Source organism: Nerophis ophidion, linkage group LG03 (assembly GCF_033978795.1).
Source record: "Nerophis ophidion isolate RoL-2023_Sa linkage group LG03, RoL_Noph_v1.0, whole genome shotgun sequence".
Lineage (NCBI taxonomy): Eukaryota > Metazoa > Chordata > Actinopteri > Syngnathiformes > Syngnathidae > Nerophis > Nerophis ophidion.
Window position 1 is genome coordinate 20,629,874 of NC_084613.1, and position 26,669 is coordinate 20,656,542.

At 38.3% G+C, this 26,669-nt stretch overlaps 1 protein-coding gene across 1 annotated transcript in view; it reads left to right on the forward strand.

Annotated features, from left to right (window-relative positions):
* The window catches only part of tdrd12 (tudor domain containing 12), a 53,286-nt gene that overhangs the window by 3,268 nt on the left and 23,349 nt on the right, over nt 1-26,669 (forward strand). The window contains exons 2-26 of the mRNA XM_061893664.1: nt 4,128-4,292; nt 4,369-4,505; nt 4,665-4,781; nt 4,862-4,917; nt 5,981-6,066; nt 6,594-6,795; nt 8,468-8,655; nt 8,729-8,811; nt 8,884-8,949; nt 9,023-9,074; nt 9,152-9,234; nt 10,235-10,297; nt 10,413-10,473; nt 10,570-10,677; nt 10,908-11,093; nt 13,399-13,552; nt 13,627-13,754; nt 15,771-15,962; nt 16,421-16,549; nt 16,625-16,742; nt 17,396-17,535; nt 17,598-17,815; nt 17,908-17,989; nt 25,068-25,249; nt 25,343-25,550. Coding sequence (XP_061749648.1) covers nt 4,128-4,292; nt 4,369-4,505; nt 4,665-4,781; nt 4,862-4,917; nt 5,981-6,066; nt 6,594-6,795; nt 8,468-8,655; nt 8,729-8,811; nt 8,884-8,949; nt 9,023-9,074; nt 9,152-9,234; nt 10,235-10,297; nt 10,413-10,473; nt 10,570-10,677; nt 10,908-11,093; nt 13,399-13,552; nt 13,627-13,754; nt 15,771-15,962; nt 16,421-16,549; nt 16,625-16,742; nt 17,396-17,535; nt 17,598-17,815; nt 17,908-17,989; nt 25,068-25,249; nt 25,343-25,550 — 3,204 coding nt within the window. The remainder of the gene's footprint in view (nt 1-4,127; nt 4,293-4,368; nt 4,506-4,664; nt 4,782-4,861; nt 4,918-5,980; nt 6,067-6,593; nt 6,796-8,467; nt 8,656-8,728; nt 8,812-8,883; nt 8,950-9,022; nt 9,075-9,151; nt 9,235-10,234; nt 10,298-10,412; nt 10,474-10,569; nt 10,678-10,907; nt 11,094-13,398; nt 13,553-13,626; nt 13,755-15,770; nt 15,963-16,420; nt 16,550-16,624; nt 16,743-17,395; nt 17,536-17,597; nt 17,816-17,907; nt 17,990-25,067; nt 25,250-25,342; nt 25,551-26,669) is intronic.

The window sequence follows — 26,669 nt, forward strand, 5'->3', positions numbered from 1 at the left end:
ATATAATACTACAAATACCAAGCTACACTGTTAAATTGAGTGGTTATGATAATCAGACACGTCAGTTTGCCCTTCAATCAATGTCCACTAGATTTAATTAGTATGTGTGAACATTTTCAAAGACTAATTGATTTACATGTTCATGTTGTAAGCACAATACCAATGGCGCGGACCGCATTTTGCAAATTTAATGTCAAATCAAATGTTTATTGGATTCATCTCTATACAGCATTGGTGTCAAACTCTGGCCGGCCCGCGGTGTACTTTCATTTGGCGCTTGAGGCAATATCAAATTAACATTAGAGCTGGCCCGCCGCTTTAACGCCACATTCGCCGCTAACACTCATACTCGTCAACCCTCCCGATTTTCCCGGGAGACTCCCGAAGTTCAGTGCCCCACCCGAATTTCTCCCGATTTCCCCCCGGACAACAATGTTGGGAGTGGGCCCTAAAAACACTGCCTTTGGCGTTCTCTACAATCTGTCGCCACGTCCGCTTTTACTCCGCACAAACAGCGTGCTGGCCCAGTCACATAATATATGCAACTTATTCACACAAACAAGTGAATGCAATGCATACTTGGTCAACAGCCATACAGGTCACACTGAGGGTGGCCCTATAAACAACTTTAACACTGTTACAAATATGCGCCACACTCTGAACCCAGACCAAACAAGAATGACAAACAATTTGGGAGAACATCCCCACCGTAACACAACAGAACAAATACCCACAACCACTTGCGGCACTAACTCTTCCGGGACGCTACAATATACACCTCTGTTACCACCAAACCCCGCCGCCGAAAAGAGGCATTCAATTTGTATTCTTTATTTTATTTTTATTTGATATGCCATTGATATTTTTAATTATTATTATTTGAAACTTGATTTTGCATGTCACTATAAAGTTATATAAGCCTTGCTTGTTCAATATTCAATGCAAAACTTGTTTGGGTCCCTATTAAAAGGATAATTTGTTCAACCTTGGCCCGCGGCTTTGTTCGGTTTTAAAACTTTGGCCCACTCTGTATTTGAGTTCGACACCCCTGCTATGTAGTGTACATCCACGGCAGAACTATTGACTAAACTACTACCACAACTTGGTTTACTATTTATAAAATATAATAATGTTGGGTTACCTGGAACTTGAAATAGGCCACCCAGCCTGAATCCACACTTGGTAGTAGTTTAGTCGTAGATGTACACCAGGGGTCACCAACCTTTTTGAAACCGATACTTCTTGGGTACTGATTAATGCAAAGGGCTACCAGTTTGATACACACCTAAATAAATTGCCAGAAATAGCCAATTTGCTCAATTTACCTTTAACTCTATGTTATTATTAATAAAACTAGCTAATTCGAATCTTTTTGAAAAAAAAAAAAAATTATGGAACATCATTAGTAATTTTTCCTGATTAATATTAATTTTAGAATTTGGATGACATGTTTTTAATCTGCACTTTCTTGGAATATATAACAAATTGGACCAAGCTATATTCCATATATACAAAGACTAATCATTATTTCGTCTAGATTTTCCAGAACAACAATTTTAAAAGGAATTCAAAAGACTTTGAAGTAAGAGTTAAATTTGATTCTATAGATTTTCTATATTTGCCAGAATTGTTTTGAATTGTAATCATAATAAGTTTGAACAAATATTTCACAAATATTTTTCGTCAAAAAAACAGAAGCTAAAATGAAGAATTCAATTAAAATGTATTTATTATTCTTTACAATAAAAATAATACATTTACTTGAACATTGATTTAAATTGTCAGGAAAGAAGAGGAAATAATTTAAAAGGTAAAAAGGTATATGTGTTTAAAAATCCTAAAATATTTTTTAAGGTGGTATTTTTTTCTGTAAAATTGTCTTTCTGAAAGTTATAAGAAGCAAAATAAAACAAATACTTGAATTTATTTGAACAAGTGAAGATCAAGTTTTTAAAATATTTTCTTGGATTTTCAAATTCTATTTGAGTTTTGTCTCTCTTAGAATGAAGAATGTCGAGCAAAGCGAGACCAGCTTGCTAGTAAATAAATACAATTTAAAAAATAGAGGCAGCTCAGTGGTAAGTGCTGCCATTTTAGCTATTTTTAGAACAGGCCAGCGGGCGACTCATCTGGTTCTGACGGGCTACCTGGTGCCCGCGGGCACCACGTTGGTGACCCCTGATGTACGCTGTACAGTGATGAATCCAATAAACATTTGATTTGATTTGACATTAAATTTGCAAAATGCGCAACCGCATTTTGCAAATTGTGCGCCATTGGTATTGTGCTTACAACATTTACAAGTATTATCAGAGATGTCTTGGAAATAAGATGCTAGTGATAAAAATATCCTTCCTGTGGTAAATATTAAGAAAGTTATAGATTACCAAAGCCAGTGAAATTTCTGGTGAACTTCTGAAATGGCAGCTGCACTTTTTTAATAGATTTGTCTTATCCACAATCCTTATGTAAGATAAGCACACTTTAAAAATATAGACTTTTTGTAAGCATTCTAACTTAAGAATAAATGCTAGCTAAGGTCAGGCGTATATGTAGCTTTATTCCGCCCTGTAAAACGCTTTCAAAAACATCAGGGATGGGAATTTTCTGCGGAATTCCGCCAATAATCTGACTTCCTCCGTCAGTCAGATTATCTTTTTGAATCTGAATATACAGAGTATGATCTACTGCTTATAGAAGTGAGCACGAAGGAAGGGTGAGACGAAGCAGACGGAAGCCGAGAGAGTGAGGTCGCCGTGACTTTGACGCTGTAAATTTGGAACTTGGAGCTGAGCTATTGAGACATAAATGCTTACCCAAAATAACCGAACAAATTGTCACCAACCAAAAGCATGACTGTCCATCAAGGAAGTCACTTTAATATTGATCATGATATACGCAGCACTTATTGCGTTTTATGACAACTAGAGTACATATGCTGTCCAACTCGTTGTGTACAAACAAAACATGAAATGTGGGCTAATATTTTACGGATACTGTAATATGATTGTTAAAGATTTCAGTCAGTACAGATTTGTGTTCTATCGCAGCGTTGTGCATTACAAACCCAACACGCTTCGGGCACTGAGATAGAATCTAGTTTATCTCTTGCAATAGGTAGCTTTTACCTAAGCATGCCGATGTGTTTCTTCACTGGTAAAGCAGTTCCTTTGGGTTTGCTTTTACAATAAAGTTTTGTTGTACTTGTGCAATGACAATAAAGATAAAGACTTATCTATCTATCTATGTATCTATCTATCTATCTATCTATGTCGCTATAGTTTGGTTATTATACAGGTTACAGAACGTAAATGAAGTATTGACAGTTTTTGAATGCATTTTTCAAGTGTGAGGTAGAACAACACAACACCTCAACATTATTTGCTTGTAATAATGTGAACGGTGGGCATAACACGGACATTATTTGCTTATAATCATGTGGATGGTGGGCATAACACGAACATTATTTGCTTATAATCATGTGGACGGTGGGCATACCACTTCAACATTATTTGCTTATAATCAATCATGTGGACGGTGGGCATAACACCAACATTATTTGCTTATAATCATGTGGACGGTGGGCGTAACACAAACATTATTCGATTATAATCATGTGGATGGTGGGCATAACACCTCAACATTATTTGCTTATAATCATGTGGACGGTGGGCATAGCACGAACATTATTCGCTTATAATCATGTGGACGGTGGGCATAACAAACATTATTCGCTTATAATCATGTGGACGGTGGGCATAACAAACATTATTCGCTTATAATGATGGGGACGGTGGGCATAACACCTCAACATTATTCGCTTATAATCATGTGGACGGTGGGGATAACACTTCGTTATTTGCTTATAATCATGTGGACGGTGGGCATAACACCAACATTATTTGCTTATAATCATGTGGACGGTGGGCATAACACCAACATTATTCGCTTATATTCATGTGGACGGTGGGCATAACACCTCAACGTTATTTGCTGTTTTGCACCCGAATTACAAGGACTGTTTTTGTCATACATTCCCTAAATATGTGAGCATGTAATGGTTTGATGCAGTCGTACATGCTGGTGGTAGTTTCTGCTTCTCCAAATTGACTTTTGACTCCTGGCAGTTGGAGGACCCATCATGCCTCTGGGCTCAGTTGGCGGGAGATGGCAGCGTAGAGGCTGTTAGTAAAGAGCAGTACGACGAGCTCTTTGATCAAATGAATCTCTTCTACAGCGATGTCACCAAGGACGTGTGTAAAGTGTCGCCCTCCTCCTTGGAGGTGGGACGGGTAAGAATCACTCATCCAGCTGAGTTTCAGGTGTTAGTGTGTGTCTCTGAGGTTGTGCGTGTTCTCCTCCCTTCAGGTGTATGTTGTGTACTGGTCCCAGATGAAGAAGTGGTGTCGGGCCCTGCTGGAGGCCATCCTTACAGACTCGATGGCGTGCTACGCACGTTGTTACTTAGTTGACCACGGAGAGCTGCTTGTTGTCCTTCTTCGGCAGTAATACTTTTATTTTGACAATATTGAATGATAATACAGGCCATATAAATAATTAGTTGAGATGCTATGAGCAAACAGGAGATGTCTGTCAAGGGTGGATCCTCTTGTTATCCCGTTGTTCGTATTTTATGTATGTCTAACTCGGTCTTTTTGTTTGAGGATCCGGTTGGCCGAGAAGGACTTTCTCCAGCTGCCGTACTGGATGAGGAGGTTCCACCTGGCCAGGGTCAAACCAACAACCCTGCGTGTGTCTTTCTGTGAGAAGGCCAAGCTCGTGTAAGACGCACGAATCCTCACAGGTGTGCTGCACTACATTTGTCCCCCGTGATGTATGTGTCATATGTTTGCTACCGCAGCACGTCCAGTCGGTGGGACAGCTCGGCGACGTGCTACATGCACAACCTGATCCAAGGTGAGCAACGTTTGTCAGCATTGACCTCTTGACATGTTCTCATGCAGTGCTTCATAAATAATGTGACCCCCTGGGGGGTCGCGAACGGCTAGGGAGTGGGTCTACACTCTAGTTTTCATGTTAGAACGATACACAAGCCTGCAGCTAGTTGGCAGTCGTGCTCAATCTAATCGAGAGGCTTCCTGTTTTACCCAGTAGGAGTAGGAAGTACAATGGAACACGTGCTCAAGGGTTAACAGAGGCGGAGAGATGGATAAGATTGTGACTGAATTTAAAAGAAGAAATAAGTCTGCGGCAAGAAAAAAAAAGTGACAATGACCAGAATAAAAAGACCCAAACGTACGAAAAAGCATAAATAAGTTTTCACTGTAACTGCGGTAGGAAATGAAGAAAGACCAGGATTGTTTTTTTTTTGTCATTCTACTACCCTTTGCTACATCCTATCTCCTTAAGATGGATGTTTCTACTATTGCTGCAATAAAAAGGAATTTCATATCTCAGCTAAATATTGAGCAATAGTTCAGAATAGCCATATCAAGTTTGAAGTCCAGATCTGAACACTGAATCCACTAAGTACGAACAGAATCATATTTTTGCTGTTGTAGATTTTCTGTGCAACTGGCTATCACTGCCAGAATCACTGAATTGAATGTGTTCATATTACTGGTAAATAGAAAAGTGCTGTGAAATAAGTTTGAAGGAGTTAGTAAAGTTATTTGTGTTTCAAGTGTATGTACAGCAATTAACAGTTTGGAATGTTTCAAAGTTGTCTTCAGGGCAGACTATTTGTTCATGGAAAGTGTATGCTTTCATCCCTTCTGATAATCTACAATATTAGCAACAGTATTGCAAATTCTGCACAAAACAAACAAAATCGCAGCTCTTTTAAAAAAATAATGCTTGAAAGATGGAACTAATGGGAGTCACCACTGTACCCTTCGAAGCCATTTAAAATATGTGGTGGGGGAGGGGGGGAGGGGGGTTCATGTCCCCCAGGAGTTTCATGAAAGAAAATAAATGACTAGCACTGTTTTAATTTAACCTCTTTGTGAACATCTCAAAGCATCCAGTCAGACGGAGGCCATGTTGCTGGAGGACGAGTCCCACTCGACCGCCATCGAGCTTTACGTGACCATCAAAGACTTTAAGGTCACATTTTATTCTCCTTTTCACATTTAATTAGGACGTTATCACTCACAAGAAGGGCATCGTGTTTTTAAAATGACTATGTGATGCTGGACTTTCTGCGTCATTGTCTCTTTGGGTCATTGAGTTTTGATTTAGTACATGTGAATTGAAAAAAATGTATTTGAATTTATTTTGAAACATAAAAAATGTAATTGAAAAATGAAAATCTTTTTCAGTGTCAAAGAGCAATAGTTACATCTAAATAATTGTTAGATTTTCATTGTATTTTTCATTTAACAAAAATGAAAATCACTACTAAGCAGAAATGCAAAGCATGATTCAAAACTGATGATTTTTAAATTAAATATATAAAATGAAAATCCAACCGTTTTTTAAATGTAATTACTACCCAAAAAACCCCCACTTTGTTTTTCAATTAAATTTTTTGTGTTCCACAAAAAAATTCAAATCAGCAAATCGTGTTCTGTCTTCATCTTAACGTGTTAGTATTCAAAATGCTACAGGTTATTTTGATTTTTATGTTTTAGATTTGTGTGAATGATGAACTTGTGGAGAGGAGCTATGCTGTTTATGACTACGAGTCAGCTGACAGCCGCGAGCTGGACCAACTGGACCTACAGTTTGTCAGGTTTTCAGGCGACATCCTAACTTCAAAAACCTGTGCGCATATGTACAAGCCGCCAGCACCAACCCAACTTCTTCCAGAGAAGATTATTCTGCCTCCTCCTGGTATGCACACAAACATGAAAAAACCGCCTCAAGCTACTGTGACTTATAAAAATAAAGGCTGTAATTAAAGCCGTTATTTGTTAAAGATGATACATGTTAATGGGAAACAGGCTGGTATTTACAAAATGTTTTGTACTGTTTTATAGTGGTGAGCATCTCTCTATGATGAGACTGTTGACAATGTGTCTATTATATTATATCAAAGTGCGACTTGCAGCTAATTTTACAACGGCCTGCGGCACGTTCTAAATTTATTATTGCATAAAGAATATAAAAAAGTAATGAGAAAAAGCTGCAATGTTGTGGTGGCTTTTGAGATGAGAAAGTCCAACTGGAGTAACAGCGTGAAGCAAATGTGACGTCATGCTCGCTGTAGTAAGCCTCTTTAGTCAAGGACATCGAGGGACTGAAGTTAAGTCTCCAAACACGAATACATTCTTTAATACCACCAAAAGAAGATGCTAGATTAGTTGCTAGGTTTTTTCAAATAAAAAAACCCAACTAATTATTTTGACACTTTAAAACATCTCCACAAAGTATGTTGTACAATAAGCAGTAACAATTGAAAATATGGTGAAACGATAAATAAAAAAGTGTGTTAATAGTAATGAATAATTGTTTTTAAATGTATGTTTACATTTTTTTTCAATAGTTTTAAAAGAAATCTATCATAAATAAATGCTGATTATTCAATGATGTCATGGTGACTACGCCCATAACCATGCCCCCACCACCACATGTATCTTGGCAGTCTAGGGGAAGCACTGTAGAGGTTCCAATTATTAACATTATAAATGTATAGTTGACGGATGGATCTGAAGTTGATCTAAAGATTGAAACATTGAAAGTAAAACAATAAAAAAAAATGTTTTTTTCACTGGCCAATTTCAATGGCCAAACTTTCACGAGTTTGGCCATCTTGGATATTTAAGAATTCAATCAATTTATCAATCAATGTTCATTTATATAGCCCTAAATCAATAGTTTCTCAATGGGCTGCACAAACCACAACACAAACCACTACGACATCCTCTGTAGACCCACATAAGGGCAAGGAAAACTCACACCCAGTGGGACGTCGGTGACTGATGACCCAGTAATTTTTCTGTGTCCGACTGCTTGCCTACCGACACTCTTCAACCAGACATCAAAGCAAAATACTTGTCCTCGTCCTTCTTAATCTTCTACGTGTAATGATTTGGTTCAGAACATGTTGACTTTGATTGCACAAAATCCTTAAAAATTGCCACAAATGCGCCAGGACTGAGACCGACTAGAATTGAAGCCATGTTAACTTCCGTAAACATTGCTGTCATGTCCGCATGCGACTCCGATTGCATTCACACTAAAAAAGTTTGATTTGACAAAAAAATATTAATTGGACATCCGACCCTGCAGTGTGAACGTAGCCTGTGTTTTACTATAACAATTAAATCGCTTTGGAAAGCCCCCCTCACAATTAAAACATAAGCAGCTACCAATTGCTAACAGTATAAAGGACAAGCGGTAGTAAATGGATGGATAGATGTAGCGCTATACACTGTGGAGCCACTCCCCAAGGAAACCTTTTCAAATAGACTAAAATATAAATAGAGCTACAGTTCACAGTTTTATTTCCTCAATATTTCATATTTCATGCATTAATGGTATGTCCAAACTCTGCCGTGTTCAGGTTTGGACACAGATGAAACCGCTTCACACGCCGATGTGGAAACTTTGCCTCCTCCTGCCGCTTACGCTGACGTAGAAACTTTGCCTCCTCCTGCCGCTTACGCTGATGTGGAAACTTTGCCTCCTCCTGCCGCTTACGCTGACGTGGAAATCACATGGCCTCTAACTGCTTGCACCGATGTGTCTCAGGTATTAAGTGTTCTGATTGGATGGGCGTCACAGTTAGTTTCTTCATTGTCATTCATGCTTACTGCTACTTCAGAGCCAAGACTGCGACCTAAAAATCTCAGAGGGAAGCAGCAGGTCAGAGGATGGACCACAGCCTGACTGCACCCAATCAAAAAGGTGACAATGGAAATTAATGGAAATAAAGTGAGACGACAAAGACCATTGCGTTACCTTAGCTTTTTGTTACAGTGACTCGACAGAGGACTCGGATGCCTCTTTGGATGCTGCTTTCAACAGAAATCTCAATCTGTTTAGGTGAGAGACGACATCAATCCCAGTTTCTCGTCCGATTGGCTCGCTTGTGACAGTGTTGCCGATGTCTCCACAGGCTTATGAAGTTTCTCAATCCTGACTGCAGCTTCAAAGATGCGCAGCCAACTGTGGGTTTTACAATTGAAATGATAAAAAAAAAGTAACGACATGCAGCTTAGCTTTGTGTTTGTTTGCTGTCTTCCAGTTGAGTCACCAAGAGGATCTGATAGAATGTTCACCTGGCGAAGATTCTACCAGCTCGCCCAATGGATGCACGGGAGAGGAAGTGTAATTATAAATGCACATTTATAATAACATTTAATGTTTTCTTATTTTAATCATTTTAAGCTTACGCAGTGCATTAATTTCGAAAAGGCATCACACTGATTGTTACTCACTGCAGACTTCTTGAGAGCCAAAGAACATAATAAAACATCACTTACTGTGGAAGGTCTGCTGTCGTTAGGATGCCAATTGCTATGATCTTCTTATATTCCTGTTTAGATGAAAAATGTCTCATAATCTTTGCAAAGAAAAGGGAGACAAAGAGAATGAAGCGTCCTATTGTTTTTATCTTAATATGTCCGTTCTATTTTTTTCCATTAAGTTGTTTTTTGTTTTATACCCTTTTTATTTATTTATTTTAATGAAAATCCTGTTTTTCGTAGGAAGAATCACAAAATATGCATAATTCTCCCCAAAACATTTTTCGAAAAGGAATATTTGATGTGAAGTTTATGGAGCTTTAGATAGGTCTATAATTCATAGCAACATTTCTTTTGATTTATACATTATTTTTGAATGAGAGGTAAAAAAAAAAAATCGAGTCGCAGGGGTTCGCTGGAGCCTATCTCAGCTGCACTCGGTGTAAGTTTTATCTAAAGTTATTTCAGGCTGCTTATTTTTGAGTGAAATTAGTCAGCAATACTATTATACTCTTTTATATGTATATATATATATATATATATATATATATATATATATATATATATCAATATATATATATATATATATCAATATTAGGGGTGTAACGGTACACAAAAATTTCGGTTCGGTACGTACCTCTGTTCAGAGGTCACAGTTCGGTTCATTTTCGGTACAGTAAGAAAACAACAAAATGTAAATTTTTTGATTATTCAACAAATTTGCAAAATATTCCCACCCCATAAAATTTTTGGGTTGAATATTTGATGTGAAGTAATCGCACTTTGAGGTGCACAATAACAACCTAAAGCAGTACAGGGTCCCCTCAATAATGTTGAGGTGTGTTTGTGTATGTGTGTTTAAGCAAGTCACCACCAGACCAATCGGATGTGATGAAGACCAGCAACAACAACTGGGCGTGCTCGAGGTATGACCGTTTTCCCCAGTCGGGTCTACTTATAAAGTACCTCTGCTGATAGCGTAGCAATGTCTTGTACTGCTGAGCCATATTCTTTTATTTAATTTCTCTCTGTTACATGTAGACTTTTGGAGTGGTTGAATCCACAGCCTCTCCAGCTCCATTCAAAAGATGAAGATGAGCAGGTAAGCCTTTTTTAAGTCGCTAGCAGAGATTGCTTTACTTTATCCAAATATTAAACACAGACTTTTGAAAGGACTGTTATTGTATGCTGTGCTTAGATTATCTCCAGTGCTCCTAAGAGAAGTGACATGCTGGTGCACTCGGCCCTCCCATTGGAGCCGTGCACAGGCTTAGATGATGCACCCATCACTGATGGCCTCCGCACGGTAAACAAGACCCTCCATTAATTTTTTTTGTATTTTTTTTAATTTTACTTCTAATAGAGCTCTATTACTCATGCAAGTCCTTTTCATGCAAAATCAACCTTGCGCATTGCTATTAAGTATAATCGTATAAAGAGAATCAAGCATTGCTGGTCATTGAGGCCCAATAGCTTTTTAAACACACATTTTTAAGTTCCGGTGTGTGTCCACTCAGTTTCTCACTTGTTGTCCAGTTGTTGCAGAGGAAGCGGTTTTGCCTTTCTCCTGCTGACTTCTTCAGCTGGCCTGCTGTGGCTCAAGGAAATAACACCGTGGTCATTTCCCATGCTGGCGACCAACCTCGAAGCTACCTAGCACCCCTCCTCACTCACATGCTGCTCAGCAGCTCCATCTTCACCACCTCATCCTCCAGAGCAGGAGTAAGCACATCACCGCATCACAGGACTCGTCTTAGTAGAAAAGAGTTTCCGCGGGTCATGAAAAACCATTAAAGTCATTAAATGAATTTTGCGAAAATCTAAGTCTTCAATGGCATTTAAAAGGATTGAATTTGATGTTCAGAGGTATTAGTAAAATGTAATACAATTGTAGACCTGGGATGATAGTCAATAAGTTAATTGAATGATAAATGAAAATAAACTAAATAACTTTTTCTGTCATCGATTTTTGTCTTTCTCAAAATATGTATTTAGAAATATTTTTTTCTCCATAATACACAATAAATTAACCCGGTAATATACAATAAACAGTAATCAAGGAATTTTAAATCACCATAAGGAAAGAATAAACAAACAAAAAAAATGAAACGTGCAAGCGATAAAGAAAATAGAAAAAAATAAATAAAATTATATTTTTCATTTTGTCTTTGATGGACATCGTCTTTTAGGATGTAGGTAGTTTCGTGACCTTTTTGTTCTTTTTCACTAGTAAACATTGACAAAAAGCTATATTTTTTTGAAAGTGCATGTAAAGAGCTGTGGGAAGATTCATAGGGTGAGAAGCATGACGCGTTGCGTACGCAAGAATATATTTCGGTCTTTAGCTGAACACATATATATATGTATGTATATACATATTTTCGTGTGTCTGTACATATGTGTGTTTATACAGGAGGGAATGAATTCATATGACCCCATTCCTGTGTGGATCTCGCAATAAGGGAAGAGGGGGAAATTAAACATTTCGCAATGCAGTCTGCTGAAAATGATGGTCAAAGTTGATATTAAACACTCTACTACCATCTGGCGGCTAAATTGGGAAGCGCACCCTCCAATTTGACACGTTCATGGGTCAGGTAAACTGTGACAAATAGGGCCAGATGTATCTTGTTGTGTGTGTGTGTCTATATACTTATATATGTGTGTGTGTGTGTATGTATATGTGTGTGTGAATGTGCATATATATGTATGTATATATGTGTGTGTGTATATATATGTATGTACGTGTATATATATATGTATATATATATGTGTATATATATATATATGTGTATATATATGTATATATATATATATATGTGTATGTACATATGTGTGTACATATATGTATATATATGTTTGTATGTATATATGTGTATGTATGTATATATGTGTATGAATATATATATGTGTATATATGTGTGTATGTATATATATATATGAGTGTGTATGTATGTATGTATATATATATGTGTATATATATGTATAAATATATATGTATGTATGTTAGTATGTATATATGTATATGTATGTTTGTATACGTATGTATGTATATATATATATGTATGTTTGTATATGTATGTATGTATATATATATGTATGTATGTATATATATGTATGTGTATATATATGTATGTATGTATGTATGTGTATGTATATATATGTATGTATATATGTATGCATATATATATATGTATCTATGTATATATGTATGCACATATATATGTATGTATATATATATATGTATGTATATATATATATGTATGTACATACATATGCATGTATGTATATATATATATGTATGTATATACATATGCATGTATGTATATATATATATGTATGTATATACATATGCATGTATGTATATACATATGCATGTATGTATATATATATGTATGTATATACATATGCATGTATGTATATATATGTATGTATATACATATGCATGTATGTATATATGCATGTATGTATATACATATGCATGTATGTATATATGCATGTATGTATATATGCATGTATGTATATATGCATGTATGTATATATGTATGTATATACATATGCATGTATGTATATATGTATGTATATACATATGCATGTATGTATATATGTATGTATATACATATGCATGTATGTATATATGTATGTATATACATATGCATGTATGTATATATGTATGTATATACATATGCATGTATATACATATGCATGTGTGTATATATATGCATGTATATACATATGCATGTTTGTATATATATATGTATGTATATACATATGCATGTATGTATATATATATATATATGTATGTATATACATATGCATGTATGTGTGTATGTGTATATATATATATGTATGTATATTTATATATGACACACACACAACTTTGGGCATTAAATTTTTTTTAAAGTTGGATTAAAAAGCATCACATCTGCTGAAACCTGTAGAAAGGTTCAAGCTTCACAAGACAAGCTTATTGTGTGTGCATGTACTTCACATCAGTCATGTTGTTCAAAGCTGTTATTATTCGCAGCCCATAGCAGTCGTGTTGTGTCCTGGATGGGAGAAAGTCCAGTTGGTGTGCGACCTGCTTGAAGAGAGCAAGGATTCCCAGAGCCTCAGACCATTCAGTGTGCTGCTGGGAACCACCAAAGACGAAGCTAAATATATGAAGATACCCAAAAACTGTAAGCCCGTAGAAAATAACAAAAACACTGCAATGAAGACTGACTGGACTGAAACAAGTTCACTTTATTTGCAGGCCTGCTGTTAGTGACCACACCCTTCAGTTTTGTTCGTCTGTTGTCATGTCATCGCTTCCTGTTCCTGCGTATGGGTCACTTGGTGCTAGACGAGGCAGACCAGCTTTTCATTCTCTCTCCAGAACAGGTGAATCACTGAGCTGAGTGTACTAGCTTGGCACTGGCTCATTTTGTTAGGTCACACTGAATTTACAAATGGAGTTTGTAAGCCTGTTTTAACTAGAGATCAACCCATTATATTTGGTAGTCTGATGTATATTGGTATTGGCCTTTTGTAAATAGTTTTTTTTTTTTTTTGCAACTACCCCAGCAGATACAATACATACACATATGATACCAGTATTTATTATTAAAAAAATAAATGAGTGAAGTAGATAATAACCAGTGGTCAAGCACCATCCTGTTTTCTCTGCACGAGAAAAGTTCCCTTTTTATTCTCATTGTCAGTAATTCTCCCCAAATATGTTTTCATATCCGACAGGGCATTTATTTGAGTTCTTGTGGTAATTCTTCTTCTCCGGTCTGCTCAGCTAATTTCATTGTGGCGCCCACGCGACCCCGCCCCCTTTTTGTACTGTCATCTACAGTACGCCTCCTCTGCTTACATGTCCAAACTTTATAATTTTTCCCAAATTTTTTTTCCTGTCCTGGCGTCTTACCGTTCCTGTTTTATTTGATTTTGCTACTGCAGCGATCGAGTTGTTCGACAAGATTCCGTCCGTAACACTCGGGAGCATGGGCTCATTAGTGAAGTCCAAAGTCCAAACTTGACACAGATGGATGGACATACAGTAAATATATTTCTGCCAAAAATCTTAAATTTGTGTAAATATCTTGACAAATAGGATACTTATTATATAAATAAAGAAGAGCAGGCAGCAGCTCACACATTCTCATACTTTCTGTAACATCCAGGAAGAAATTATATGAGCTAGCTTGAAAAATGTCTATGCTATTATCAGCGTGAAGGAGCCCACGATTGTTTTTTATTCAAATGTTCACAATATTTCAGGGTTCCTCACGAGAAAACTTTACAATGTATTAAATCCATAAACTGCTATATAATTGAGTAGATGGTGAGTTATGGTGATATGGCGAAATCCCATATTTTAACGAAGTTTCCAAGGAGATTTCCCATATTTTGATATACAAATGTTGATGCTCCTCTTAGATACACATAAATGTCTGTGAAATCCCCTGATTTGGGTGCTAAATTAACCTCAACATTAGCGCCGTATATAACATCATGTCGCTACTGGTCCGACGTTTTCTGAAAAATAATGTTAAAAAAAATAATTTAAAGCTTTATCCAGATGTTTACCGACGTATACTATTCATGTTTAGATAACTTTTACCGAAAATTAATATTGGCTTCAAATATCAGTTATTGGCCTTCTTGCATTGTAATAATCAGTATTAGACTGTCAGGCTTGGACTTGGATTGTTTGTGCTCCTTCGACGCAGAGGGAATATGGGACGAGCCAGGCGTGAATTCAGGTACATAGTTTTAATTTTATTAATACTCAAAATACAAAAAAAAAGGCAAACCAAGGACGCGCTCTGTGGCGGATAAAAATCTATACTATAACTTAGAAGAAAAACAGCACAATGGCAATATTATCTACAAACAAACAAAAGACACTATCAAAGACATAAATACAAACAAAAACTCACTTGGCGTGGATGAATCAAAAAGCATGGCATGAAGTATGTAAGGCAATGAAAGTAGAACGGCATGGGTAATGAAAGTTGATTTTCCCAGACTGATGGACAGAAAGAAACTGACTTAAATAGTGGCTGTGAATAATTAGGAACAGGTGCGGGACTGAGGGCATGGGCGTGACTAGGAGGGCAAGGTGAAAAGCAATGAGTTGTCAGGGTAACAAAACAAACCAGGAAATGAAAAAACGGAACATGAGTCCAGAAAACAAAACAAAACATGATCAAACATAAAACCAGATTTACAGACGTGACATAGACCTGAAAAAAAGCATATAGGTTGATCTTTAGTTTTAACACACTTACACTGTACACGGTACAGCAAATCTGTAACATACTCATAGTTGTATTGTAAAATGTTGTTAAATATTGTTGAAAAATGTCTTAAGCAATGTTCACGTAAACACTGCTGTCCTCCTGGCAGATGGAGTCCATTTTGCAGCATTTTCGGACAGTAAACTCCCGCAAGGAAATGGCCTTGTATCCGCAGCAGCTTGTTGCTGTGGCTAAGCGTTGGACAAGTCACATGGAGGCAATGGTAACCAACCACATGCCCTACCCCTGCATCACCATAGCAGCTTCCGAAGAAGCAGCTCTTTATGGCAACGTGCAGCAGGTCGGTTGTCCACATGTCCAATTTTGTGCACTGGCAGGAATTAGATTAAGAGTAACATCTTGGGCAGCATGTTGGAATGGGGTTAGTGCTGGTGCCTCACAATAAGAAGGTCCTGGGTTTGTGATCTTTCTCTGTGGAGTTTGCATGTTCTCTCCGTGCCTGTGTGGGTTCCCTTTGGATACTCTGGCTTTCTTCCACCTCCAAAGACATGCACCTGGGGATAGGTTGATTGACAACACTAAATAGTGTGTGAATGTTGTCTATCTGTGTTGGCTCTGCAATGAGGTGGTGACTTGTCCAGGTTGCACCCCACCTTCTGCCCGAATGCAGCTGCGATAGGCTCCAGCCCCCCTTGCTATTCTGAGAGGCACAGGCTGTAGACAATGGATGGATGGATCTTTCCTTAAATACAGTTGTGCTAACCGCATTGGGGTCCTGCCGAATGTGTCTTGTCACAGGCTGTCCTCATGACCTTAGAGAGTAACAAGATCTCAGCGCTGTTGGCTGCGTTAGATTTCAGGCCTGACGTCGGCCAGAAGACTTTAATCATCACCAACTCTGTTGAGGAGGTTGAAGACGTTTTTAATGTGAGCAGTAAGACAGTGTCAGCCTGCATTGGCATTAATAACCAGGTAGTAATAAAAATGTTTTTTATCCACCAGGCTGTGAGCAGTAAATCGGTGTTCTGTCTAAAGTCTCATGACGGTTTAATTCACAACTTGGACTTTGTGGTCCAACAGTGGAGCAAAAACATCGGGCCTGGAACTCACGTCATTTTAGGTAAATCACACGTCATTCACAACAATTACGCTCTTTCACTCTGCTCTTAAAGGGGAATTCCACTTTTTTTGGCAAATTTTGTCTATTGTTCATGAAATCAATGTAAGACAAGAACACATTTTTCTTTTGTTAAAATATGGTAAGTACAAGGTGGCTAACAATGCAGATAATGGGAGTACACTTTGGCGCCCTCTAAAAAATCCAATATCTGCCAACACTCCACTTTGTGAACTAAATATTAACCTAGTATTAGCGATATTTGTGTTAAGAGCGCTAATATACACCAAGCTTAAAAATACAAGGCTCTAGATCATTTGTCCCAATGTAGTCTTTTTTGTCTGTCTACTGTGATTAGTAGTGTTGTTAAAGGAAAAAGTAAAGGTTGTGATGCGTTTGTGAAATCAATGCTGCGCTGTATGCCTAAATTGAGCAAACTACATAAGTATTACATGGTATTATGAATGTGCCTGTTACTACATTACATATATACTTGCAGCGTGTATTTAAAACCAGCTGACATTTGCCAGTGTTTATTTGCAAGTAACTATGCATAAAAACATGTGCACTTGTCTCATATAAGGATTGCAAATAAAAGACAAAAAAAAATGCAGTCCCTTTTAAGCCTTTTTCTTGTGTCTACCTTTGCCTTGTAGTCACCACCAGTGAGTGTTTGAGGTGTTTCGGGGTTACAGATGCCACTTGTGTCGTCCACTTTGGCTTCCCGAGTTCACCCAAATTGTTTGGATGCCGACTGCTTTGCATGAGCAGCAACTTAAGAAACCTCACAGAACCAGTAAGACCAGGACGTGCCCTGTGTCCACAGCTGGGCCGAAATTTAATTGTTCCATGTCCCAGGACTCATCACAGGCCAGCTCCAGAGTCACCAGGTCTTTGCTGCTTGTCTCCGAGAGGAACACACGGCATGTTTGTGCTCTTGTACGCTACCTTAAGCGGACAAACGCTGTCCTGTCTCCTGAGCTGCTGTCATTTGCCGAGAGCACAGAAACAGCCCGGGAGGAGCAGAAGACAGAGCGGCCACTCTGTCGCTACCTAAAGAGCTTTGGAGTGTGCAGGTTCTTGGAATCATTATTCTGTTATGTGTTGTTTGAACAAACAGACAGCCTGAGACATTTTACAGATGAAAAATGTGTTGTTTTTTTTGTAGGGCCAGCACTGTATGTCCAGACCGTCACAGGATCCTTCCTCTGCTGGATGAATCGGATGTTCCTGCTCCTGCTGTCATGCAGGTCACATCACTTTTCACAGTAGGGCTGCACAATTAATCAGGTTTTAATTGAAATCACAATTTTGGCAACTGCCTTTTATATGAGGGTGATGGTCGACATTATTAACATTTAAACAGCAGGCTATGCTACATATCAAACTAGCAGTCGGCCAAACACCAGGGGACGGGCGAAAGGTAGTGTACTCATGCAAGAGTGAGTTAGAACAGAGGGGGACGTTCGGTCAGGTGGTTGGCCATCGCACACGAAAATATTAAGAACAATGAAAGCACTATTACATTGGTGCCCCCTTCCCTCTTACAGAGGGATCCTAAGGGTGCCAACAGGCACTTATTTAAACCCTGGAACATACTCGCACACCTCGCTGCTTTCTAATGAGAGCCATCAAACATAATCAGGATTTCCACGGGTCTTTAAAAAGCGGATTTTGCTCAAATTAAGGCCATTAAATACGATGTCCAGAGGCATTGAAAATTTTATACAATTGTAGGATTTGGCCGATAGTCAATACGTCAACCAGTCAAACGATAAATGAAAATGAGCTTGGTAATGTTGTGGTCATCGATAATTTGCCGTGTCCGTCCGTGTTTGTTCTTTGGCTTAGGTTGTCAAACTGGCTACAAGAGGTATTTTGAGGGACATAGTGAACAATCTGCTGGACGGCAACATCAAATGGCTCTGAGGACTTACACTTTGCCATTCTGTGATCACTGAAAGTGTGTTGTCCTTAATTCTGAGTGACGTCATGTTAATGAGGAAACGGAGCTTGTTTCATACACGACTCTTTCATTGCAGTCTGCAATAAACTGTGAGGGTGTAAAATACAATCTATTCAAGATGTTAAATTGATTTAGTTAATTTTTAGTGCATCGAAAGCGCTTAATGGCATTTTTCCAAATGTTTTAATCATCCATTTCGAAAACACATGCATCATTTGCATTCCTAGTATGATCATGTATTATTCCATTAAACCTTTTAACTACTCCTCCAGTTTGTGGCTATTATAAGGCATATTTTCAGAGGATATTCATTTTTACAGCATGTTTTAAAGAGATAAACTTTTAAAAATTACTTCTGGGAATAATATACTGATCAACTAATTCAAAATTTGTTTAGACGGTTAAAGTGTAGGTCCCCTTTAATAAGTTTACAGTGTGATGATTGACAGATGGAACCTTTTAATTGGCTATTGTATGTAGCCTTGCACAAAGTCAGAACACTTGATGCTACTACACAGAAAATTAAATAAATAAATAAAGTGGCATTAAAAAGCCTTAACTTAGATTAGAAACCCTGATAGTAAAACATCACTTACTATGCAATGTCTGCTGTCACTGAGAAGCCGGCTGATGGGATGTTGATATATTCCTGTTTAGATGAAGAACGGCTCATAATCCTTGCAAAGAAAAAAGTGGAGTGGTACAAAGTGTCTTTTCATGTCTTTATCGCCATTTCTTGTAGGCCAAAGTTGAACAACTTGTCGGATTATGTCCTCATTCTTCTACTATGGCTATTCTTCTACTAATGACTATCAAGGTGAGAGGCAAGATCTAGAATAAACTTGCACAAGCTCAGAGTGGAGAATGCAGCTTAACGATATCGATAGTTTGTCTGCGTTAGCACTAATAATAACAGTATCAATAGGGTTTCCCCTAAACTGCCAAGATACCTGTGGGGTTGTGGTCACTATGACATCACAAAGTAATTTGCATAATGTGCTATGATATGATTTTCTATAAAAAGGCTCAACAAATTTACAACAAATGGATCTATTATTAGTATTAACATGTTTTCTTTATCGTTTTGCCATATTTTCAATTGTTGCTGCTTTTGTACATTGTTGAGATTTTTTCAAGTGTTTACAGACTTTTAAGTTTTTGTACTCTCGTTTAGAGACTACTTCTATCCCTCGATGTCCCTGGCGATAGAAGAACGCTGCAGCAAGCATGATGTAACACTTGCCTCGCGTTGTTGCTCGAGTAGAAATTTCTCTTCTTAAAAGCCACCACTGTCCTTAATATTTGCACATTTTCTGTCCGCGGGTATATCTGCTATATATATATATATATATATATATATATATATATATTCCGTCCACATCGCGAACCTGATGACAATGCTCCAGACGGTCACAATGACGTCCATTTTGTTTTTATCTGGTTTTGGTAGCGCGGTGTTTGATGGTCAAGTTTTCAGTACATCGCTTGTCATTAGTGCGCAAATAGGCTTTATACATTCATCAATTCATACAGTGACGACTAGCTAATGTTAATGTATTATGTTCATGTCGTTTGGATTTGATGTCCGTTTTTCTCATGTTTTCAGACACACTGTCTGTGCTTGAAAGGTGATTGGCGGAGAATGGGGAAGTGTTGTTGTGTGTCCGGGGAAGTCAGACTCACTAGACCAGTGGTCAACAACCCACGGCTCCGGAGACGCATGCGGCTCATTGATCGCTTTGATGTGGCTCAGCCGCATACAGGTGCTGTTCATATTATTGGAATATCATGAAAAAGTTGATTTATTTCAGTAATTATATTCAGAACGTTAAACTTACATATTATATCAATTCATTACACACACAGTGATATATTTGAAATGTTTATTTCTTTAAATTTTGATGATTAGTACTGACAATTACTGAAAATCCCAAATTCAGTATCTCAGAAAATTAGAATATTAGTTACGACTAGTACCAAAAAATATTTTTTAGAAATGTGGGCCAACTGAAAAGTATGAACATGGAAAGTTTCAGCATGTACGGCAATCAATACTTAGTTGCAGCTCCTTTTGCCTGAATTGCTGCAGCAATACAGTGTGGCATGGGGTCGACCAGTCTGTTGCACTCCTCAGGTGTTATGAGAGCCCAGGTTGCTTTAAAAGTGGCCTTCAGCTCTTCAGCATTGTTGGGTCTGGCATCTCGCATCTTCCGCTTCACAATACCCCATAGGTTTTCTATGGGGTTAAGGTCAGGTGAGTTTGCAGGCCAATTAAGAACAGGGATACCATGGTCCTTAAACCAATACTGGTAGATTTGGCACTGTGTGCAGGTGCCAAGTCATGTTGGAAAATGAAATCTTCACCTCCATAAAATTGGTCCGCGGCAGGCAGTATAAAGTGTTCTAAAACTTCCTGGTAGACTACTGCATTGACCCTAGACCTCAGGAAACACAGTGGACCAACACCATCAGATGGCATGGCACCCCAGACCATTACCGATTGTGGAAATTTGACACTGGACTTCAGGCAACGTGGATTCTGTACCTCTCCTGTCTTCCTCCAGACTCTGGGACCTTGATTTCCAAAGGAGATACAAAATGTACTTTCATCTGAAAACAACTTTGGACCACTCAGCAGCAGTCCAGTCCTTTTTGTCTTGAGCCCAGGCGAGACGCTTTTGACGTTGTCTCTTATTCAAGAGTGGCTTTACACAAGGAATGCGACAGCTGAAGCCCATATCTTGCATACGTCGGTGCATGGTGGTTCTTGAAGCACTGACTCCAGCTGCAGTCCACTCTTTGTGGATCTCCCCCACATTTTGGAATCGGTTTTGTTTGACAATCCTCTCCAGGGCGCGGTTATCCCTCTTGCTTGTACACTTTTTCTACCACATCTTTGTCTTCCCTTCGCCTCTCTATTAATGTGCTTGGACACAGAGCTCTGGGAACATCCAACCTCTTTGGCAATGGCCTTTTGTGTCTTGCCCTCCTTCTTTAAAGTATCAATGGTCATATTTTGGACAGTTGTCAAATCAGCAGTCTTCCCCATGATTGTGTGTCATATAGAATCAAAACGAGAGACCATTTAAAGGCTTTTCCAGGTGTTTTGAGTTAGTTAGCTAATTAGACTGTGGCACCAGGTGTCTTCAATATCTGACCTTTTCACCATATTCTAATTTTCTGAGATGTTGAATTTAGGGTTTTCATTGGTTGTCAGCTATAATCATCTCCTTTTTGGCAAGAAACACTTGAAATGTATCAGTCTGTTTGGAATGAATGTATACATTCTACAAGTTTGACTTTCTAAATGGAATTAATGAAATAAATCAACTTTTTCATGATATTCTAATAATATGACCAGCACCTGTACTTGCCCACCCCACCGATTTTCCAGAAGGTTTTCGGATTTCAGTGCCTCTCCCAGGGACAACTTTCTACGATTTTCACCCGGACGACAATATTGATGACGTGCCGAAATTTGCGCTCTCTGAGGAATGTCATTGCGCCCGCCTTTACACATTGCTATCTACATGTACGTGCCGGCCAGTCACATGTAATATGTGGCCTCTGTTATTACACAAAAGTGACTGCAAGGCATACTTGTTCAACAGCCATACAGGTTACACTGAGGGTTGTGATATGAATAACTTTAACACTATTACAAATATGCGCCACACCGTGAATCCACACCAAACAAGATTGAGAAACACATTTCTGGAGAACATCCGCACCATAACACAACATAAACACAACAGAACAATTACCCAGAATCCCATCTATCCCTAACTCTTCCGGGCTACATTATACACCCCGCTACCACCAAACCCCACCCAACTCAACCGACGCACAGTTGAGGTGGGTAGCGGGTGTATAATGTAGCCCGGAAAAATTAGGGATGCATGGTATCCTGGGTATTTGTTCTGTTGTGTTATGGTGCGGATGTTCTCCCGAAATGTGTTTCTCAATCTTGTTTGGTGTGGGCGCATATTAGTAACAGTGTTAAATGTATTTATATCACAACCCTCAGTGTAACCTGTATGGCTGTTGAACAAGTATGCCTTGCAGTCACTTCCATGTGAGTACAGAAACCACATTCAACATGTGACTGGGTTGGCTAGCCGTTAGTTCAGGTTGTAGAGGGCGCTAAAGACAGTGTCATCATAACATGCCCTTGTTATTGTTGGTTGAGTGAAAATCAGCAGATACTTTAGAGAATATTTGCTCTCTAATTCGGAAGTCTCCCAGAAAAATTGCCTTGGCAAGTGTGCTGCTGTCAAGCATCACTCATATAAAACTCGCGGGCCGCACTAACATTTAAAGGCCTACTGTAACCCAGTCCTACAGACCACGCAGTCTGATAGTTTATATATCAATGATGAAATCTTAACATTGCAACACATGCCAATACAGCCGGTTTAGTTGACTAAATTACAATTTTAAATTTCCCGCAGAGTTTCTTGTTGAAAACGTCGCGGAATGATGAGGCGTATGATGACGTGTGTTTGTGACGTTATTGGTTGGAGGGGACTTATTAGCTCAGCTCCACTTACGGCTAAAAGTAGTCTGTTTTAATCGCATAATTACAAAGTAATTTGGTAATCTGTGTTGCTGAATCTTTTGCAATTTGTTCAATTAATAATGGAGACTATAAAGAACAATGCTGTTGGTGGAAAACGTTGTATTGCAGCTGTCTTTAGCACCGAAACACAGCCAGTGTTTCTTTGTTTGTTGTGAAGCTTTAACACAGAGCGGTCAAGCGAACATGTTTCTCTACGTCAACCAGCATGTTTTTGGATGGGAAAATTGTGATAAATATATCTTACCGGAGACATCAATGGATTATGCGTCCTCCTGCAGTAGGTGTCAAAAAAGGCAGCTGTGAGCTTGGCTTCTCTCTGAGACACTGGCGTGTTCACCGCAGCCATCCGACTTTGAGGTATGTCTTTATAATCTCACTAAAACACTATTAAAACAATAAGCAGATAAGGGATCTTCCAGAATTATCCTAGTAAATGTGTCTAATTACATCTGAAACGCTCACACTGCCGCTGCCCGGAGCCGTCGGTTTTTATTTTGTTTTATTTTTGTATTTTTTTTTCTAGTCCTTCACTATCAATATCCTCATCCACAAATCTTTCATCCTCGCTCAAATTAATGGGGAAATTGTCGCTTTCTCGGTCCGAATTGCTCTTACTGCTGGTGGCTCATATTATAAAGAATGTGAGGATGTGAGGAACCCTCACACCGGTTACATCACGCGCACATACTTTCGGTAAAGGCAAGGCTTTTTTATTAGCGACCAAAAGTTGCAAACTTCATCGTCGATGTTTGCTACTAATCCTTTCAGCAAAAATATGGCAATATCGCGAAATGATCAAGTATGACACATAGAATGGACCTGCTATCCCCGTTTAAATAGGTAAATCTTATTTCAGTAAGCCTTTAATTTTCATATTAAGGTGTGACCCCTGCTTTATACATAACACAAAGCAGTAAAAAAAAACTCTGTACGCAGTATCATTTCATATTAAATTTCAAAAGTGTTTTGTGGCTCCTAATGTTTTCTTTATTTTGTGAAATGGGTCAAAATGGCTCTTTGAGTGGTAAAGGTTGCCGACCCCTGCACTAGATGAAAGTGTTTCCATGGGAGGTAAAACCTGTTGGAATTGTGTAGTTTAAACGAAGATTGTTAATAAAAGTTAAAAATAGCGTCGGACTCTGCGTGATTTTTTTTCTAAGGGCTACAAAACATTATATTACTTTAATTTGTTTTCATGTAAAAAAACTAAACCCTTATTTTCAAGGTGTGGCGGTAATTAAAATAGAGTGGCGGGGCGCCACATTTGATTACATTAAGGGGAAACCCAGATCACTTATACTTGGTTAATATTGAGGTCACAAAATACAAATGGAGTACTCTTTGTTTAGAGGGCTTTATAGGCGGAATAGAGAACCTCCTATTGGCTCTATTGTAAGTGGACTTTTATTTACCTTTTATTTAGAGGGTGGAATGCATTTAAAAAAAAAAGTAAATTTTCTTCTTGACCCTCATGATTGCCAACAATAGAAAAAATAAAATTAAAAAATAGTGCAGTTTGCCTTTCAGTTTAATTTTGAAATGAAAGCCAAGTTCACATACTATTTGTTAAAAATAGAAAGTGCAATAAAAGTTTTACATCTTCATTAATAATTGTATTATTTTTGCCATAATTGTGCAGTCCTACTTCACAGCAGCATTTGCTACCAAAAAGTTGTTTTTTTCCACAAATACCCACTTCCTGTTCTATAACAACGTTTGCTGTTGACTCTCCTGTTTCTGATATGACTGACTACTTTTGCTACTTTGTACTCTGATAATGCAGGTGTTGCCTCTCTACGTCAAGACAGCGTCAGTCTTTTATGGACGTATAATCAGGAAAGAAGATTGCACCTTTGACAGCATGGCGGCCGACATGGCCTCTGTCTATGCTGACAAGAAACCTTATCCTCACGAGGTGCTGGAAGGAGGCTTGTATGCAGTGCAGAAGAACGACGTCTACCATCGGTCAGGAGAGACACACAAACCCTCTACCTTACACACACATACGATTAGACACTTAAAATAACATCATATTAAGCAGCGTTCCTCCTATTGTAGGGTAAAGGTCCTAGCTACCCCCGACACGAATGGCCAGCTGTTTTATTGCGTCCGCTGTCTCTTTATTGACATTGGAAAAGAGGAAGAAGTCAAATCCCATGACATCCTACAGCTACCAGAGAAGTTCCACTCTCTTCCCAGCCAGGCAGTGGAGATGATTATCTGTCAGGTGAAGCCGGGTGACGCAGAGGCGGACTGGCATCCCAAGGTACTTATCTCCATTGTTCTCACCCTCTTCAGTCCATTAACCTCAATTTGTCGGCTCACTCCTGAGCGTAGCGGTGTTCGTCCTTTTTACAACGGGCACATAGAGAAAAATTATAAAAGACTCTGGGAGCGCATACTTCCCAATCATAAAGAATCTTCTTTTTTTTTTTTAAATCCTAATCTGTATTACCCCAAGAATTAAATCACTTATTTTCTTGTCCCATTTCTGACATTTTCAAAATCTGCCCATTTTAGTTATGTTTATTGCTAACAAACAAACAAGCCCCAGTGATTAGATTACTTCCTAGCAGAGTTAATTAATTGAAAGATAAGTTCAATTGTTTGTCTGTCGCTTCCAAACAGGCTGCAAGAAAGTTTACTTTTTGCATCGATTTCAGCACATGAGCGGGTTCGTTCTACAGCGGAATTAATTTAAAGGAGAAAACACTTTTTTTCCCTGACTTTCCCTGAAAGTTTTGTTAAAATCTGCCAATAAATTTTTCAGGTATTTTGCTAACTGTCAGATGCTGGCGAATACATAACCTCCTGGCAGAGGACGTTTAAGGATGCATAGGATATTTTGATAGATTATGTACTGAAGACAATCCAATGCAAGTCCATATAAATGACTCACAAACAATTGGAATACTCTGCTTGCGGGGAGAAAGGTTTTGATGAATTTAAAAGGTTAATGTTATGATTTTTTTTTATTACATCTATTTCATTTTCTTGTGGTGTAAATAACATGTAAACGTTTTTTTTTCTTTGCTGAATGGTTTATATTTTACAGACCATCTTTAAACTCCTTTCTGACCGTCTCTTTGAGGCAGTCATTCTCAAATAGTGGGGCGGGCCCCCTTGTGGGTTGTGGTGCGATGCCAAGGGGGTGCGTGTGACCTTGCTTTTTTTCGTTGTACCAGAATATGATGAAGTGTATGTAGCACTTGGCTTCACTGTAACCACGGTGGGACACGAGTAAAGAATAGTGTGTTCTTTCCTTTAATTTTAATAAGCTTACAATGTTATGCAGAAGAATTGTTAGAACAATTTTATCCACAAATTATACTATTTACAGTCAAGGAGAGTGTGGGGGTGTGGGGGGGGTGCGAAATAAGTTCTT